This window comes from Geotrypetes seraphini, chromosome 3, assembly GCF_902459505.1.
Source record: "Geotrypetes seraphini chromosome 3, aGeoSer1.1, whole genome shotgun sequence".
NCBI lineage: Eukaryota > Metazoa > Chordata > Amphibia > Gymnophiona > Dermophiidae > Geotrypetes > Geotrypetes seraphini.
Window position 1 is genome coordinate 108,889,060 of NC_047086.1, and position 19,235 is coordinate 108,908,294.

At 47.1% G+C, this 19,235-nt stretch overlaps 1 protein-coding gene across 3 annotated transcripts in view; it reads right to left on the minus strand.

Moving 5' to 3' along the window:
• The window catches only part of ATAD2B (ATPase family AAA domain containing 2B), a 528,611-nt gene that overhangs the window by 257,173 nt on the left and 252,203 nt on the right, over nt 1-19,235 (minus strand). For all 3 annotated transcript variants that reach the window (XM_033936345.1, XM_033936343.1, XM_033936342.1), the window contains exon 14: nt 15,269-15,428. In XM_033936345.1, the coding sequence (XP_033792236.1) occupies nt 15,269-15,428 (160 nt within the window). The remainder of the gene's footprint in view (nt 1-15,268; nt 15,429-19,235) is intronic.

Here is a 19,235-nt window from a genome sequence, read left to right on the forward strand (position 1 = left end):
ATTTTTGAGTGGATCTAGTGGAGGTTGGATTTGAGGAATTCCAGGATAGAGGGATAAAAGGAGGAAGGATACCATGGAGGATCTTGAAGGTTAGGCAGGCACATTTAAAGTAGACCCTGGAAATAACGGGAAGCCAGTGGAGTTTGGATAGGAGCGGTGTGACATGGTCAAATTTACTTTTTGAGAAGATAAGTTTGGCCGCGGTGTTCTGGATTAGTTGGAGTCTGTGGAGGCTTTTCTTTGTTAAGCTTAGGTAAATGGAATTGCAATAATCCAATCTGGAGAGGATAATGGATTGTACGAGGACGGCAAAGTGTTTTTGGTGGAAGCAAGATCTCACTTTCCTCAGCATGTGAAGGCTGCAAAAGCATTTTTTTATCAGGGAGTTGAGGTGGTCGTTGAAGGATAAAGATGAATCTATGGTGATGCCCAGAACTTTGCTAGAGAATTCCAGCTGTAGAGAGGAGCCTGTGGGCAGTGGGATGGAAGTGGGTAATTGATCAAGTTTAGGGCCGAGCCAAAGTAGTTTAGTTTTGGACTCGTTCAATTTCCTTCTTGTAATCTTCCTTCTTGTAAATTTCCTCTGAAGCTGAACATGTGGGTTCTTGTATGTCTGATAGCTTCTGCTGCAGGTATACTAAAACTTGTTCCCTCCCCTTTGGCTACCTGCCTGGGAGCTTCCTGTCATGCTCAGTTAGTAGAAAAGCCAGGTAGATCTATGACAACAGGAAACAGAAGAAAAGAGAGAGGGCGCAGGATCTCCCACTACCAGTCAATTCTGCTCAAGAAAATATTACACTAAAAACTTCAGCCAAAAAAGGCCAACTGTAATCAAACAAATAATGCAAACATTATAAAACTGCAAAACATAGGAAATTTTATGGAACGTAGACACAGCCTGAAGATCAGAAAGGGCACACACACACCCTTTCCCCGGGAACCCCACCAACCCTTAAACCTTACAAAGGGAAATGCGTATGTAATTCTTAATGAGGCTGGTCAAAGACAGAAATCCAGCTTACCAGTTAATGAAGAGGTGACCTGCGAATTGGACAAAACAGATAGGCAGGTGTTCAGCCTCCAGAGGAGATTTACAAGAAGGAAGATTAGAAGTAAGAAGCCTAATCTTTCATTCTTGTACAATCTCTCTGGAGGCTGAACTCGTGGGACGTATCAAAGCAGTCCCAAATCACAGAGGGGGGGCCCGATGAGCCCGCCGCCAGAACAGAAGAGCCAAAGGCCACATCACCCTTAGCTGCCACATCAAGTCGATAAAACCTAGATAAAGTATGAAAAAAAGCTCATGTGGCTGCCCAACAAATTTGCTCAGGCGAGACTGCATAAGATTCAGCCCACGAGGAAGCCATTTCTCTGGTAGAGTGAGCTTTAATCCCATTGGGAGGCTTCTTCCCGCTGCCACATAGGTCGCGGAAATGGCCGCACGTATCCACCGCGAGATAGTAGCCTTGGAAGCAGGCTGACCCGGACAAACAGATGGTCCGAAAGATGGAAGTTGTTAGTGGCCTTTAGATATCTCAAAAGGAGACGCCGCACATCCAGAGACTGCAAAACATGGTCCTTAGGACTTGGAACCCGAAGGAACAAAGGCTGGCAGCTGAACTTCCTGGTTGACGTGGAAAGAGGAAACCACTTTCAGAAGAAAAGAAGGCACAGTCCTCAAAATCACTGCAGACTCCATGATGCGAAGAAAGGGATCTCTGCAAGTCATAGCCTGAAGCTCCGACATTCTCCGCGCTGAGATGACCGCCAAAAGGAAGATGGTCTTAATGGTAAGATCCTTCAGAGAGATCCTATCCAGGGGTTTATAAGGCGGACGAGTCAGGAAACGTAGGACCAAATTCAGGGTCCAGGTTGGGCAAGGCTGTTGCAAGAGAGGCCGCAGCCTCCCTGCTCCCCTCAAAAATTGGGCAATGTCCGGGTGAGATGCCAGAGAACCCCTGAACAAAGAGGGACCTAAACAGGAAAGTCCCGCAATCTGGACACGGAGGGGAAAAACCGCCATATCCTTCCTGAGGCCCTCCTGCAGGAAGTCCAGAATGGTACAAAAGGGTCCACTGGAACTCCCGCACACAAAGCCTGAAAGCACCTCCAGGCTTTCGCATAGGCCGATACAGTTGATTTCGGCTTGCTCTGGAGGAGCGTGGCGATAACCATAGAGGAATAACCTCTGGCCGTCAAGGATGCTCGCTCAAGCGCCAGTTCGTAAGACCAAAGCAGTCCGGATCTTGAAGTGCAATCGGGCCCTGCGTGAGCAACCTCCGATGGCATGGAAGACGCAGACCTCTCTCCAAGCTCAACCTCACAAAATCTGCGTACCAAGGTCTTCTGGGCCAGTCCGGAGCTCCAAGGATCACCGGACCCCTGTGAGAGGACACCCGGCGCAGCATGCACCCTATTATGGGCCACAGGAAAAAGACATACAGAAGTTCCCCTGCGGGACAAGGTTGAACTAGAGCGTCAAGTCCTTCGCTGATGACCTCCCGTCTGCAGCTGAAGAATCTGTCCGCCTTCCTGTTCTTTGATGATGCCATCAGATCGAAGGTGGGACAAACCCAGCAGCACACTATGGCCTTAAAATGCCAGCCCGGACAGGGACCATTCTCCCTGGTCCAAAATCTGACGACTGAGGAAGTCTGCCTGAACGTTGTCTACGCCGGCCAAATGAGCTGCGCACAAAGCCAAGAGATGATGCTCTGCCAAAGCAAACAGCATCCGAGCCTTCAAGCTCAGCATGGAACTCCTCGTGCTGCCTTGATGATTGACATAGATAACAGCCGTCGCATTGTCCAAGAACACATGGACAATCTTCCGGTGGAGAATCCCTTGAAATCTCAGCAGAGCAAACCAGATTGCTCACAGCTCCAGTCGACTGATCGACCATCTGCTCTCCCTCGGTGTCCAATGGCCCTGGATTGGGACAGACATGCAAACTGCTCCCCATCTGGAGAGACTCGCGTGCGTAATCAAGGTCACCCAGTCCAAGACCCGCAGAGGGAGCACTTTGCAGAGTGACCGCATTCAACCACATCAAACTGCTGCGCACCACTGCCAACAAAGCCAGCTTCACTTCCCCCACCCCCCCAGCGCATCTCTCTGGGGATTCCACCGCATCAGAAGGGATGACTGAAGAGGACGGAGGTGAGCTGTCGCCCATAAAATCAAATCTAAGGTTGTCACCATGAGACCCAACACCTGAAGATACTGCCAGGCCATCGATGCTGGGACCACTATAGGGACCGCTAACATGTCCCGAATCGTACTCCTGAGCTTGAGTTTTCTGGATTCTGGAAGAAATACCCAGTTCAGACCCGTGTGGAACCGGATTCCCAGGTACTCCAAGTCCTGGGTCGGCTCGAGGCGACTCTTCTTCAGATTGATCACCCATCCGAGACATTCCAGCAAGGACACCAGTTGGCGAACTGCCAAGTGAACCTGCGCCCACGAGGGAGCTCTGATCAAACAATCATCGAGGTACGGATGCATGAGCACACCCAGAGAACACAGATGGGCAGCCACCACCACCATGATCTTGGGAAAAGATCTGGGCGCCAATGCCAAGCTGAAACGGAGCACCGCGAACTGGAAACGCCTCCCGAGAACATGAAACCTCGAACCTCCAGTGATCTGGGAGGCTCTTGAACAAACTTGAAAGGCTGAAGTTAGGACCAAAAGTGGTGAACTGGATTAGAAACTGGACAGACTTCAGAGGGTGGTGGCTAATGGAAGTCGCTCGGAGGAAGAAAAGGTGAGTAGCGGAGTCTCTCAGGATTTGGTGCTGGAGCCGATCCTGTTCAATATGTTTGTGAGTGACATTGCTGAAGGGTTAGAAGGAAAAGTGTGCCTTTTTGCAGATGATACCAAGATTTGTAACAGAGTAGACACCGAAGAGTGGAAAATATGAAAAAGGATCTGTAAAAGTTAGCGGAATGGTCTATTTGGCAACTAAAATTCAAGGCAAAGTAATGCATTCGGGGATTAATAATCGGAGGAACCGTATATTCTGGGAGGTGAAAGGCTGATATGCACGGACAGGAAGAGGGACCTTGGGGTGATAGTGTCTGAGGATCTAAAGGCAAAAAAACAATGTGACAAGGCGGTGGCTGCTGCCAGAAGGATGCTGGGTTGTATAAAGAGAGGCGTAGCCAGTAAAAGGAAGAAGGTGTTGATGCCCCTGTACAAGTCATTAGTGAGGCCCCACTTTGAGTATTGTGTTTAGTTTTGGAGACCGTATCTGGCGAAGGACGTAATTAGACTTGAAGCAGTCCAGAGGATGGTGACGAAAATGATAGGAGGTTTGTGCCAGAAGACGTATGAGGAGAAACTGGAAGCCCTGAATATGTATACCCTAGAAAAAAGGAGGGACAAGGGAGATATGATTCAGACGTTCAATACTTTTCCAGAGAAAGGAAATGGTAAAACCAGAGGACATAATTTGAGGTTCAGGGGTGGTAGATTCAAGAGCAATGTTAGGAAATTCTACTTTACGGAGAGGGTAGTGGATGCCTGGAATGCGCTCCCGAGAGAGGTGGTGGAGAGGAAAATGGTGATAGAGTTCAAAGAAGCATGAGATGAACACAGAGGATCTAGAATCAGAAAATAAATAGTAAATATTGAAGAACTAAGCACAGTACTGGGCAGACTTACACGGTATGTGTCTGTATATGGCCTTTAGGTTGAGGATGGGCTGGGGAGGGCTTCAATGGCTGGGAGAGTGTGGATGGGCTGGAGTGAGCTTTAACAGAGACTTCAGCAGTTGAAGCCCAAGAACAGTACTAGATAGAACTTTGAATTCTTGCCAAGAAATAGCTAAGAAGAAAATTTTTTTAATTTTTTTAATTGAATCAGGTTGGGCAGACTGGATGGACCATTCGAGACTTTATCTGCCGTCATCTACTATGTTACTCTGAATATCAGAATGTGGAGATACACTTCTGTGAGTTCCAAGGAAGCCAAAAACTCCCCGGGTGCCACCATTGCTATGACAGAACACACCGTTTCCATCCGGAAACGTGGAACTCGCAAGAATGCGTTCACAGCTTTCAGGTCCAGAATTGCTCTGCATACGTCGGAGTCCTTCTTTGGCACGATGAAGTAAATCGAGTATCTCCCAGAGCCCAAGTTGTCCTGTGAGGCCAGCTTTATGGCAGCCAGATCCAGTAACCGGCACACCGTAGCGCGTATCTTGCTGGCCCTGTCCAGATTTCCTTCAGGAGAGGACAAGAAGTCCGTCGGTGGCCGGAAGAACTGCAGTCAAAGACCGTTCCTGAGGACCTCTAGGACCCACTGGTCTGAGGTTATCTTTAGCCATTCTGGAAGGAAGGCAGAAAGCTGCCCCCCAATTCGGGGGGTCTCCCCAGAGACTTGGCATCAGAATTTCCTCTTGGAAGGGACAGGTCGAGAGTTGGAAGGCTGTTGGCACAATGTACCTCCAAAGTGAGGTCTGTAGGTTGCTCCCCAACGCTATCCCACCGCAGGGGGTCCGGCATACTGTGAGGTTCTCCAGAAGGGATGAAAATTCAGCCGTCCCATCCCCCTGGTCGGACAAGGCCTAGAGCCAGGAAGCACCTTAGGCTTATGGTCCTGGACACTTGTCATCAGGTCATCCAAGCCCTGGCCACATAACAGCAAACCTTTGAAGGGTAATTAGGTCAGCATAGCCTTGGATGAATAATCACCTGACCATTGGCGAATCCATAACATTCTCCTAGCAGAAACTGAATAAGCTCCCAGCTTAGTAAAAACTTTCAAAATATCATAGAGTGTGTCTGCCAAATAATTCACTCCAAAAACCAGGAAGTCGAGATCCCGAAGGACAACCTTCTCAGGATCCTAATGAAATTTAGTATGACATGCCCTAGCCACAAAGGAAGTGGCCACTACAGCTCGCATCCCCATCGCAGCGGAATCAAAAAGACGCTTCATGATAAAATCTAGTCTTCGGTCCTGGACATCCTTCAGGACAACCCCTCCCCATCCAAAGGAAAAGAAGTACGTTTAGTTACTTGAGCCACCGCCGAATCCACCCTCGGCAGGACTAGATGCTTAGAAAATTCCGAAGCCATGGGATACAATTTGGCCATGACCCTAGCGCAATTCAGGGGACTCTCCAGGGCCTCCCAAACCTCCAAGAGCATTTCTGCCAGATCTACGTGATCCGGAAATGCTGTGGAAAATGGGGGCTTAGAACTCATGATGAAACACTCACCTGAACTGCTAAATCTGAATCAAATTTCAATGTCCGCAGGGATTCAGAGATAAGATCAGGAAGGCGACTGAACATAAAGAGCCTGTGCACCATCTTATCCTCTCCCAGATTGCCGAAATCAGTGTTCTGTAAATCCCCGAGATCCACTAGGCTAGCCACGTCAGCGGAGCCCGCCGAAGAGCCGTGCGACAGCAACCGCATAGAAATTGACACAGGCACCGAGGCAATAGCAGGAAGTTGCCACTGGCTTTCAAGCGGACCAGCAAGGAAGCAGACTGACATGCTGGAATCCAAAGGCTGCACAGACTGCCGTACCGGAGTTTGAGGAGACAAACACAGGCATAGCCCACTTTCTCATGAAAGCCTGATACATCATATCCACAATTACGGCAGAAAATAGTCCCCGGCGGCCAGAGCCGATCTGCGGTACTCAGATCTGGAATGTTTTGAAGACTTATGAGACTTTTCCCTGGAACTGCGCTTGCATTTCACGGAAGCGCCCTCCTCGCCCAAATTTGGTGTCTCTGGCAGAATAAGAGGAAAGCAGGGCCTCCCCGGAGGATAGTGCAGGATCCATGCATGGTTCACACCCCTCACAGGCCGCAGCACAAGTGATACAGGGCTGCGAATCCAGCAGGCATCCGCCACATTTACGGTATGAATCCATGCCATTATGTCCTGAGGTGGCGATCTGTGAAGTTTGAAGCAAAAACAAAGATGGCCGCCTTCAGGACTGGCGAAAGGCAATCCGTGGGCACCAGCACTTATCCTTCTCTCTAGCCCTCTTCCCTTCTGGCACACCCCACTGGCTTCTCAGGGCCCACCTGGAGGGCCTTCACACACACACAGATATCGACATGATGATGTTACACATGCGCGTGATGTCATCAAGGCGATATCTGCACACTTCCAGGTGCCTCGAGCCACGGCCACTGTGTAGAAAGTTTGTGGGACAATGCTCTAGAGCAGTGTTTTTCAACCTTTTTACACCTATAGACTGGCAGAAATAAAAGAATTATTTTGTGGACCGGCAAGCTACTAGAACTAAAATTTTAAAACCCTGTGTCCGCCCCATCTCCGCGAGCTCGGTTCCCGCAAATCATCTGATCCCATCCGCACAAGCCTCAGTTATGATTTTATATTGAATGTATTTTATTAAAGTATAAAAAGAAACAATATTCTGTAAAATTGTCATACATATAAATACAAATAATACAGAGCAAGGATCAACAAAACCTCTGTCTCCCCTCCCCTTCACATATATCCCCTCTACTATCAAGAAAACTGAACAAGCCAAATTATTACAGAATGCTACACAGAAATATCATGCTAACAGAATATTGTAGTCATACATGACAGGAATAGTGTTAGGGGAGTGCAACTAGGACCAACTGCTTCCCAGACTCCTTTCCCTCCTCCCCTCCCAGCAGCATCTCTCCTTATGCTTCCCTCCAGGTCTAATAGCAGCTGTCCCATTTTTCCCCTTGCCCAGCAGCTTCCCAGACTCCTTTCCCTCCTCCCCTCCCAGCAGCATCTCTCCTTCTCCCTCTCCAGGTCCAGTAGCAGCTGTCCCTTTTTTTTCCCTTGCCCAGCAGCTTCCCAGCCTACAACAGAGGCTTTCTCCCCTCCGAGCAGCTCTCCTTACTTGCCAGCGCAGCAATTCAGGAAGGCAGCCTCGGGTCCTTTGTTGGGTCTCGCTGCCTCTGAGGAAAGAGGATGTTGCATCATCAGAGGTGGCCGCGACTCAGCAAAAGCTCCAAGGCTGCCTTCGTGATTCGCTGTGCTGGTAAGTAAGGAAAGCTGCAGAGAGGGGAGAAAGCTACTGTTGGAGGCTCCCCATGATCTCTCCAGCCCAGCGCGGACCAGCTGAAATATCTTGTCGATCTTGCCGGCCCTGTGCGGACCGGCGGGAAATTGAAGTTAATCAATCTCACCGGCCCTGTGTGGACCGGTAGAAATTTCCTGCAGACCGGCACCGGTCCACGGACCAGTGGTTGAAAAACACTGCTCTAGAGCAGTGTTTTTCAACCTTTTTTGGGCAAAGGCACACTTGTTTCATGAAAAAAATCACGAGGCACACCACCATTAGAAAATGTTAAAAAATTTAACTCTGTGCCTATATTGACTATATATAAAGTAATTCTCTTGAATAGGAATCAAATAAACACAAAGAAAGTATTTTATAATGCTGCCACCGCCAACAACACCGTTGGCGGTGGCGGCACTCAAGTGGCTAAAGAGCCGCAGTTTGCCGGCCTAGGGACAACACTGGAGGGTGGCCAGCTGTGCACCCCCTTGGGACGTAAACCCGGGGTGGGGCAGACCGCCCCCCCCACCCTGGTATGCCACTATCTGTACCTCACTCCCTCCCTATGACCAAAAATTCTCCTTTCTTCTATTCCCCGTGTACACAACCATCTCTTTCCCTCACTTCCTCTCTCCAAAGTCCATTTCTTCTGTGTCCAAAAACGCATTCCCTCCCCCACCTCAGCATCTCTTTCCCTCCCTTCCTCTCTCCCAAGTCCATTTCTTCTGTGTCCAAAAACGCATTCCCTCCCCCACCTCAGCATCTCTTTCCCTCCCTTCCTCTCCCAAGTCCATTTCTTCTGTGTCCAAAAACGCATTCCCTCCCCCACCTCAGCATCTCTTTCCCTCCCTTCCTCTCTCCCAAGTTCATGCCTTGTGTCCAAAACGCACTCCCTCCCCCCTTTTGTGTTCCGTGTTTGCCTACCAGCCCATCTTTGCAACTTTCTCAGCAAAACGAAGCTCAAGCCGCGAGGCTTGTCTTCTGCTTCCTGTCTGCCCTGCCGCACACAAATAGCCGAACGGAAGTATTCTCCGACGTCAGCGCTGACGTCGGAGGGCAGGCTTTGCTTAAGCCCTCCCTCCGACGTCAGCGCTGACATCGGGGAACGCTTGCGATCGGCTATATGTTAGCTGCAGGGCAGGCAGGAACAGAAGACGAGCCTCGCGGCTCGAGATGTGTTGAACTCCGCGGGTCCCCCGTCCAGCTCTCTACTGTCCACGTGGGGCGGACCGCCCCTCTCCCTAGACTGGTGGTACTGCCCTGATGGCGGCCCTGACCGTACGGCACACCAGGCAACATCTCGCGGCACACTAGTGTGCCGCGGAACAGCGGTTGAAAAACACTGCTCTAGAGGATCTAGGTCTACTGGCAGGCAAAGTTTAAGAGCGACAGTCCACTACAGAATGCATGAGATCATCAAAGCCCTGGCCAAATAACAATAGCCCTAAGGAAGTCTAGCAACAGTGGTCTTAAAGGTGGAATCACCGGCTCTAATACAGAGCATTCTGTGAGCAAATATTGAATATGCCAACAGCCTACCCAGAACCCACCTAAGGTCATTAAGTGCATCAGAAACAATCTACTCCTGCTAAAAGAAGCTTAGGAGGGGACTTTTCAGCCTCACTATCCAGAAAACGCAGTTACACAAACAAGCTACAGGCCGGGAACTACAGGCCGGTGAGCCTGACTTCAATTATAGGGAAGATGGTGGAAGCTATGATCAAGGACGGCATTTGCGAGCACATCGAGAGGAATGGCCTACTGAGAACAAGCCAGCACGGATTCTGTAAGGGAAGGTCGTGCCTAACGAACCTGCTGTACTTCTTTGAGGGGATAAGCAGGGGGACAATGGGGAGCCCATAGACATCATTTACCTTGACTTTCAAAAGGCTTTTGACAAGGTGCCGCATAAAAGGCTACTTAAGAAGCTGTGGAACCACGGGGTGGGAGGGGATGTGCACAGATGGATCAAGCACTGGCTGTCGGGTAGACAGCAGAGGGTTGGAGTAAAGGGTCAGTATTCTGACTGGCGGGGAGTCACGAGCGGTGTGCCACAGGGATCGGTGCTGGGGCCTTTACTCTTTAACATATTCATCAATGACCTGGAAAAGGAGGCAAAGTGTGAGGTTATAAAATTCGCAGACGATACCAAACTGTGCGGCAGAGTTAGGACCAGTGAGGACCTACAAAGGGACCTAGACAAGCTGGAAGACTGGGCAAACAAATGGCAAATGCGCTTCAACGTGGACAAATGCAAGGTCATGCATATAGGGAAAAAGAACCCGTTGTTCAGTTACAAATTAGGGGGGGTATTGTTGGGAGACAGCAGACTCGAGAGAGACTTGGGTGTGCTGGTGGATGCATCACTGAAGCCATCTGCACAGTGCGCAGCAGCCTCGAAAAAAGCCAACAGGATGCTGGGCATCATAAAGAAGGGCATAGCAACCAGAACACGGGAAGTCATCATGCCATTGTATCGAGCGATGGTGCGTCCACATCTGGAATACTGCGTTCAGTATTGGTCGCCGCACCTCAAGAAGGACATGGCGGTACTTGAGAGAGTCCAAAGGAGAGCAACCAAAATGGTAAGAGGGCTGGAACACTGCTCATACGCTGAGAGGCTGGATAGGCTGGGGCTCTTCTCTCTGGAGAAAAGGAGGCTCAGGGGAGATATGATAGAGACCTTCAAGATCATGAGGGGCATAGAGAGGGTGGATAGGGACAGATTCTTCAGAATTTTTATCTTTTTTGTTACTTAGTGATGATAGTTAAGGTACAATGAAACAAGACATAAAATAATTAAAAGATTATGTTTGTAAATGTGTGTTTGTAATTTTAAGAGGAAATATAGCAGGTGTGGCTCACACTTCTTTTCCAACAGTTAGCTCTTAGACGATGTGACCTGTCTTACTATTGTATTATCTAATTATGTTAAATAACAGATGTGATGTAAAAGTGGATATAAACGTGATAGCATAAAAGCTGGATACTGGTGTACAGAAGCGAGAAGGGCAAACTGTGCACCCAGACACGAAAGCTGTTATTTTAATTACTGTCTTTGATTAATAAATCTGATACTGAATCATTAAATTATAGTCTTTGTGTCTAATTAATTTGTAACTGCAGGCTGAGAATCTTTTCTGAGGGGAAGCTCACCCTGGAAAGCTCCCTCCTGTCTCACTTACCAGGTTCAACAACAACACACTCCTAATTTGCCAAACAAATCCTAAACTAGAAAAAACAAGGAAGGCAACCAAGTCACATCAAGGTCTGCGAGGGGGAAGCTCAAAGTGCCTAACTTGGCTCACAACTTACAAACCAAATATAGTGTAACATGTCAAAAAACATGTCACATTATATGATGTTATAGGGCGCTCTCAGTGTGAACCCTCAGTGATAGGAGCACAGCTCCGACACTTCACTTCTGGGTCAAGGCAATAAGCCTCCACCCGCACACCATCATCGAGCGCCCTGTGTGTGCAAAAATCAAACCAATCAACAATCAAAGTGAGTAAATGAAACTCAACACAAACAACCTGAGCGACCCCCACACAGACCCTGCCAGCCAAACCCCCTCAAAAAGCTCACACAAAATCACAAACAAAGTCAAAAACCATACCAAAAAGTGAAAAACATATCCAAAAGAAACAATACTTATCCAAAACTGTCACACAAACGGAAAAACCGCGCCAGGAGGAAAGGTTCAACCGCGCTGGTTTCGGGAGGAGCCCTTCTTCAGGAACCTGGCCTCCAACAGAACACAAGCAGAGAGGAAGGCTGGAGGGCGGGGTGCCCGGGAGGGAGAGCACACCGGCTAAAACAGATCCACAGGTGACATCATGCACGAACCAACCAATCATACTGTGCCAGCACTCAACACAATCAGAACCACAGAAAAGAGAGAGAGAGAGTGGGAGGGAAAGAGGGAGGGAAAAGGGAACACCCACCAATAGGAACACCACAATCAAAAAAGTCCCCCCCCACACACACACACAAGCACACCACACACTGCACCCAAAATCCACTATCCAAAAGGAGCCAAAAACCCTATTAAACAATGGTATTCCATTCCACACTTTCGTTAAGGCCATTCGGCTGAACAGATTGTAATTGAAAAATCCAATATTGTTCCCTGAGATTCAGATGAGCCTGTCGATCCCCCCTAGAAGTCCCAAGGGACTTGCTCAAGCACGAACCAGGATAGGTCAGTAAAACAGTGACCAAGATCAGCACAGTGGGGTACCAGAGGGGCAGACTGGGATCCAGTACGGATCCGGCTTCTATGTTCTTGCAGTCTGACCCTGACACTTCTGCTGGTCCGTCCCACATAGCACAAACCACACGGGCAGATGATGACATAAACTAATCATTTAGAATCACACGAAGTTTGCGCTCTGAGGTGGTAAGTGCGTTGAGTCCGGGGATGTTGCCAGGTAGAAATTGACAGAGATAAATGACACATATCACAATGTCCACATGGTTGATGGCTGCCCCCACTATGGGCCCGACTCCTGGTAACCAGAAGGTCCTTCAAGTTCTTAGAATGAGCAAAAGCAATACACGGGGTCTCCTTAAAAATAGTATGGTGTCCCAAAACATGCCAATGCTTCCTCACAATATTAGCTATCTGGTGGGCTTGATTGGAAAATGATATGACACACACCTGTTGCTCTAAAGGTGGCCGAATGGCAGGAGCCCATAGCAATTCAGGGTTAGCATAGCGGGCTCTACGGTACGCTCTTCTGATAATCCATTCAGGATAGCCACGAGCCTTAAAACGCAGAGACAGAGCCTTTGCCTGAGCCTTATACTCTCTCAATGATGAGCAAATCCGACGAATCCTGAGGAATTGCCCCACGGGCACCGACTGGCGCAATCGGACAGGATGGCAGCTAGTATAATGTAAATATGAAGTCCGATCCGTAGGTTTGCGAAACACAGTAGTGACCAGTTTACCCTGCTCTTTGCTAACCCTGGTATCCAGATAGGTGACACTGCTTGTATTGACCGTGGCAGTAAACTTTAAATGCCTATCAAGAGTGTTAAGCCAAGTCAGAAACTCATAAAACCTGGCCTTGGTGTCAGTCCAGATGAGGAACACATCATCAATAAAGCGGAGCCATGTGGCGATATGGATCATCCATGCAGATGGATATAACAGACGTTCCTCAAAATTAGTGACATAAAGATTAGCCACACTGGGGGCCATGGCTGTACCCATGGCTACCCTGTGCGTTTGGAGATAAAACTCCCCACGCACTTCAAAAAAGTTATTTTGTAACACCAAGGTGGCCAATTGCATGAGGAAAGCTTTGGTTATACGATAGTGAGGCCCCGTTGATAGATGATGTTCAACAATCTTTAAGGCTTCAGTCTGAGGTATATTGCTATATAAAGCTTCCAAATCCATGGTTACCAGAAGATCGGACTGCTGCACCTGGATAATATCAATTCTATTGAGAAAATTGGTGGTGTCCAGTACAAAAGACCGTGCCTGAGCAACCTGGGGTTTCAAAAAATGGTCAACCATTTTGGACAAGGGTTCAAGGATGGTACCCTGGAGCGACACAATGGGTCTACCCGGGGGGTCATTGAGAGTTTTATGAATTTTGGGTACAGTGTATAAGTGGGGGTTGCGGCTGGGGGCCTGGGATAAATATCTGGCCTCAGATTTAGTGATGATGTTATTCTGCAGTGCCTCCTGCACCACAACTGCAATCTCCTGACGCAGGGCGGGGGAGGGATCCTCCTCAAGTTTAATATACCAGTCTGCGTTGGAGATATGCACGTCCACCTGAGCATTGTACTGGGTCAAAGATTGAACGACCACAGCTCCGCCCTTATCAGCGGGTTTGATATCCAAGTCAGGGGTATCTCTAAGAGACTCCAGAGCAAGCTGTTGCACCCTGGTCATATTAACAAAGTGACGACCAGGAGGAACCTGTCCAAGCTGATCAATATCACGTAATATCAAATCACGGAATACTTTGATATGAGCATCCATGGGCCCCGGGGGGGTCCAATGAGATTTGACCCTGAATAAAGAATCATCCCGGGTACCCGCCTGAGAAGAGAAAAACAGCTTGATCTGGAGACCCCTCACAAACCGAGCCATATCCCTATGTGCTGTAAAAAGATCCAACCCAGTAGTGGGAACAAAAGATAGTCCCTTCTCCAGCACTTGAGTCTGTGCATCGGAGAGGGCAACCCCAGATATGTTGACCACTAAGGACCCCTCGCTGCTTGCGAACGAGTTACTTGAAGGTTGTATGTTTGGGCTGTATTGCGGTCTGGATAACCCCTGCGGCCCCGGGACCGTCTCCTTGGGCCTCGCCTGGATCCTCGGCCTAAAAAACGCCATGACCCCATGTCCACTAGAATCACTAGAGGACGAACCATCATCAGATGGATATGTAGAAACCTGTGGTATCACCACAGAGGACCCCTGAGGCTGCATCCAGGAGTATACATACCCCGACGCATAATCCTCAGCGTTTGGATAAGTATTGTTTCTTTTGGATATGTTTTTCACTTTTTGGTATGGTTTTTGACTTTGTTTGTGATTTTGTGTGAGCTTTTTGAGGGGGTTTGGCTGGCAGGGTCTGTGTGGGGGTCGCTCAGGTTGTTTGTGTTGAGTTTCATTTACTCACTTTGATTGTTGATTGGTTTGATTTTTGCACACACAGGGCACTCGATGATGGTGTGCGGGTGAAGGCTTATTGCCTTGACCCAGAAGTGAAGTGTCGGAGCTGTGCTCCTATCACTGAGGGTTCACACTGAGAGCGCCCTATAACATCATATAATGTGACATGTTTTTTGACATGTTACACTATATTTGGTTTGTAAGTTGTGAGCCAAGTTAGGCACTTTGAGCTTCCCCCTCGCAGACCTTGATGTGACTTGGTTGCCTTCCTTGTTTTTTCTCACTTACCAGGTTAGCAGCCACTGGTCACCCAAAAAGTCAAAAATAGAAAATCTAAATACCTCAAACAAAAACAGCTTTCCAATATTTAAATGCGACATTTTGAATCACATGAGATAAAACAAAAATACAAATTTAGCATAGGACTTCCATACATTCAAAATATATATATATATATATATATATATATATATATATATATATATATATATATATATATATATATACACACACACATATATACACATATATATAAATATAAATATATATATATATATGTATGTATTTTTTTTAAATCTGTTACCACGTTTACCTTTTGATCAGGGAGACTGAAGAGAAACTCCCTATCAAAACGCCCAGGTCTCCTGAGTGCAGGGTCTATGGAATCAAGTCTGTTTGTAGCACCAATGACAACAATTTCACCTCTGTTATCCAGTCCATCCATGAGGGCAAGCAAAGTAGACACGATAGAGCTAAAGAGAAATTTTAAACATATCACCAAATAAGTATACTTAATATTTTAATATTGATATTCAGAAAGAGACTCAGTGAACATCTAAATTTGTTGAATTACAAAAAGCCCTTTGTTTTTATATTTATGTAATGTACATATAGACTGTCAGGTACATTTGCAACTTCTAACTGAAAGTGAAGCATCTATCCCAGCTGAAGCATCTATTGTTTTTTCTGTGTTGTTACAATAAAACTGGTTTACATATTTTAGACAGGTATTTATTTTGTATCTGGTGCAATAAAGTGTTAAGTGACTTGCCCAGAGTCATAGGAGCTACAGTGGGACTTGAACTCAGAACTTCAGGGTGCTGAGACAGCTACACTAACCATCCATGAAACATTTTCATATTGCTACATGAAACATTTTCATACTGCTACAAATATTTATTATTTTTGTAAAACTTATTGACATAATGGAGCTTCCTCTTTGGGTACAGAAAGTGATGAGGATTTTGGTTTCATGTCTGGAACAAGATGGAGCCATAACATAACAGGTCCTACAAACGAGCCTGTTATGTACCCAAAGGACCTGCAAATGAGCTAAAAGTCACACTAACATGTTTGTTTATAAAAAACATATTTTTCTTCCAGTAGTTGTTTAAACCAGTGTTCTTCAACCTTTTTACACCTATGGACCGGCGGAAATAAAATAATTATTTCGTGGACCAGCAAATTAATAAGACTGAAATTTTTAAAAACCCCATTGCCGCCCTGTCCCCGCGAGCTCGGTCCCATTAACTATCTGATCCCATCCGCACAAGCCTCAAATAGTTATGATTTTATATTGAACATATTTTATTAAAGTATAAAAAGAAACAATATTCTATACAATTGTCATTTTATAAATATAAATAATACAGGGCAAGGATCAACAAAACCCCTGTCTCCCCTCCCCTTCACATATATCCCCTCTACTATCAAGAAAACTGAATAAGCCAAATTATTACAGAATGCTACACAAATATCATGCTAACAGAATACCGCAGTCACAAATGGCAGGAATGGTGTTAGGGGAAGTGCAACTAGGGCAACTGCCTCCTGGTCAGAGAGAGCCCTAAGCTAAAGACGCACACCCTGGGCTTTACACTCCCCAGTTATGTCTAACATCAGCTCTAGCAGGATACATATTTTAAATCTGATATATTCTAATCACAAGATAGAAATAAAATTATTTTTTTCTACCTTTTGTCGTCTCTGGTTTCTGCTTTCATCGACTTTTCACTCTCTTCCAACCAGTGTCTGCCCTCTGTCCCTTCAATCCAGCATCTGCCTCTTCCATCCACAGTCTGCCCTCACCCCTCCCATATGGCATCTGCGTTCTTTCTATGCCCCTCTCTCCTACACCAGATCTAGCATCTTTGTCCCTCTTTCCTTATTTTTCATCTGACCCCCCTTCCCAGCATCAATCTCTCTCTACCTTGTCATTCCTCTGTCTCTCCTCTTTCCCTCATCTGATCTCTCCATTCCATCCCTCCTTTAATCTCCCTGCCAGCTGTTTCCTTCCAATGTTCCTCCTCCGCTGTCCAGCAGTACCTTCTCCCTTTCTTCCTCCCCTTATCCAACAGTAATTCTCGTCCCTTCCCTTTCCCTTCTCCCCTGTCAGAAGTAGCCCCTTCCCCTCCCTTGTCCAGGAATACCCCTTCTCCCTTTCCTCCTCCTATTATCCAACAGTAACTCTCGTCCCTTCCCTTTCTCCCCTGTCAGCAGTAGCCCCTTCTCCTCCCTTGTCCAGGAGTACCCCTTCTCCCTTTCCTCCTCCCCTTATCCAACAGTAATTCTCATCCCTTCCCTTTCCCTTCTCCCCTGTCAGCAGTAGCCTCTTCCCCTACCTTGTCCAGGAGTACCCCTTCTCCCTTCCCTCTCCAGAAAATGTTCCCTCTATGTAGGCTAGCAGCAGCTCTGTGTGCTTTTAACTTCGGCACACAGCTGCCCCTAAGCAGTATTTTAGCGCGGTTTCATGAGGCAGCCTCGGGGCCTTTGGTAGGTCAGCCCACTTTGATGATGTGATGTGGACCGGCCTACCAAAGGCCCCGAGGCTGCCTCATGAAACCGCGCTAAAATACTGCCTAGGGGCAGCTGTGTGCCGAAGTTAAAAGCACACAGACCTGCCGCTGCTTTTCTGGGGGTGCGGAGACAAACGCGGCAGGAGTCCGTGGTGGCAGGCAGGAGTGCCGGCATAGTGACGGCAACAGGAAGTTGCACATCAGCTGACGCCGGCACCTTTTGCTGCGGCGGGGTCCTGAATCCTTCGCGGACCGGCAAGATTTTTTTGCGGACCGGCAGTTGAAGAACTGTGGTTTAGACGGTTTACATAGTAACATAGTAGATGACAGCAGATAAAAACTCGAATGGTCCATCCAGTCTGCCCAACCTGATTCAATCTAAAAAAAAAACAACCTCTCTCTTCTTAGCTATTTCTGGGCAAGAATCCAAAGTATTGTGCTTAGGTTCCAACTACTGAAGTCTCCATCAAAGCTCACTCCAGCCCATCTACATCATCAAAGCCAATTGATACCCTCCCCAGCCCATCCTCAACCAAACAGCCATATACAGACACAGACCATGCATGTCTGCCCAGTACTGGCCTTAGTTCTTCACTATTTACTATTATTTTCTGATTCTAGAACCTCTGTGTTCATCCCATGCTTTTTTGAACTCTGTCACCATTTTCCTCTTCACCACCTCTCTCGGGAGCGCATTCCAGCATCCACCACCCTCTCCATAAAGAAGAATTTCCTTACATTGCTCTTGAGTCTACCACCCCTCAACCTCAAATTATGTCCTCTGATTTTACCATTTTCCTTTCTCTGGAAAAGATTTTATTTTACGTTAATACCTTTCAAGTATTTGAACGTCTGAATCATATCTCCCCTGTCCCTCCTTTCCTCTAGGGCAGTGGTTCTTAACCTTGTTGGAGGTACTGAACCCCACCAGTTTCATATGCGTGTTCACCGAACCCTTCTTTATTGGAAAAATAAAATATGATTTTTACAAATTCAAAACATAGGTATACAGTGAGGGAAAAAATAATATCAATTTTGAAAACAAAAAAGTTCTCCTATATTTCGAATAATAATAACATAATAATAAAATTTACTGCAAATCAGTGTGACTTCTGCTGTTGCCTCTCAGAGACCAGTTCAGAAATGCGTGGCTTTACCTTGGCAAGTGCCACTCTCATGTCATTTTCGCAACAAAGTCTGTTCCTTTTCTTCGTTTTTATGTCCAGCATCCTCGAAAAGGATTGCTCGCAAAGATATGTTGTAACAAATGGTAAATTTCCAGAGCTTTCTTAGCAATAACAGGGTACGTTACCAATTGTTGACACCAAAATATTAAGATAGGTATCACACGACGTACCATCACAACAGTTACAATTCGACTACTGTGCGCATCAAATCCCCTGCAGCACAGATAGGCCAAGCGATGTTGCGTGATCACCTGCAGCCAATTATGGACAAGCGGGGCGTATCATCAAGAATCATAAGCACTTCGGTCACGTTCAATCAATCTATCAGTTAAATCACTTATTTTGATCAGGACTTGATGTATATAAGGCGTTAGTTACAGATTGATAGATCAAGAAACCGAGTACACGATCAGTCTTGATCAAAATCACTGAATAACTGATAGATGATTGAACGTGACCGAAGCGCTATATGAGTCGGAGGTGTGTTTTGACCTCCGCCGAACCCGCAAGACTGACTCACCGAACCCCTGGGGTTCGGTCGAACCCAGGTTAAGAACCACTGCTCTAGGGTATACAT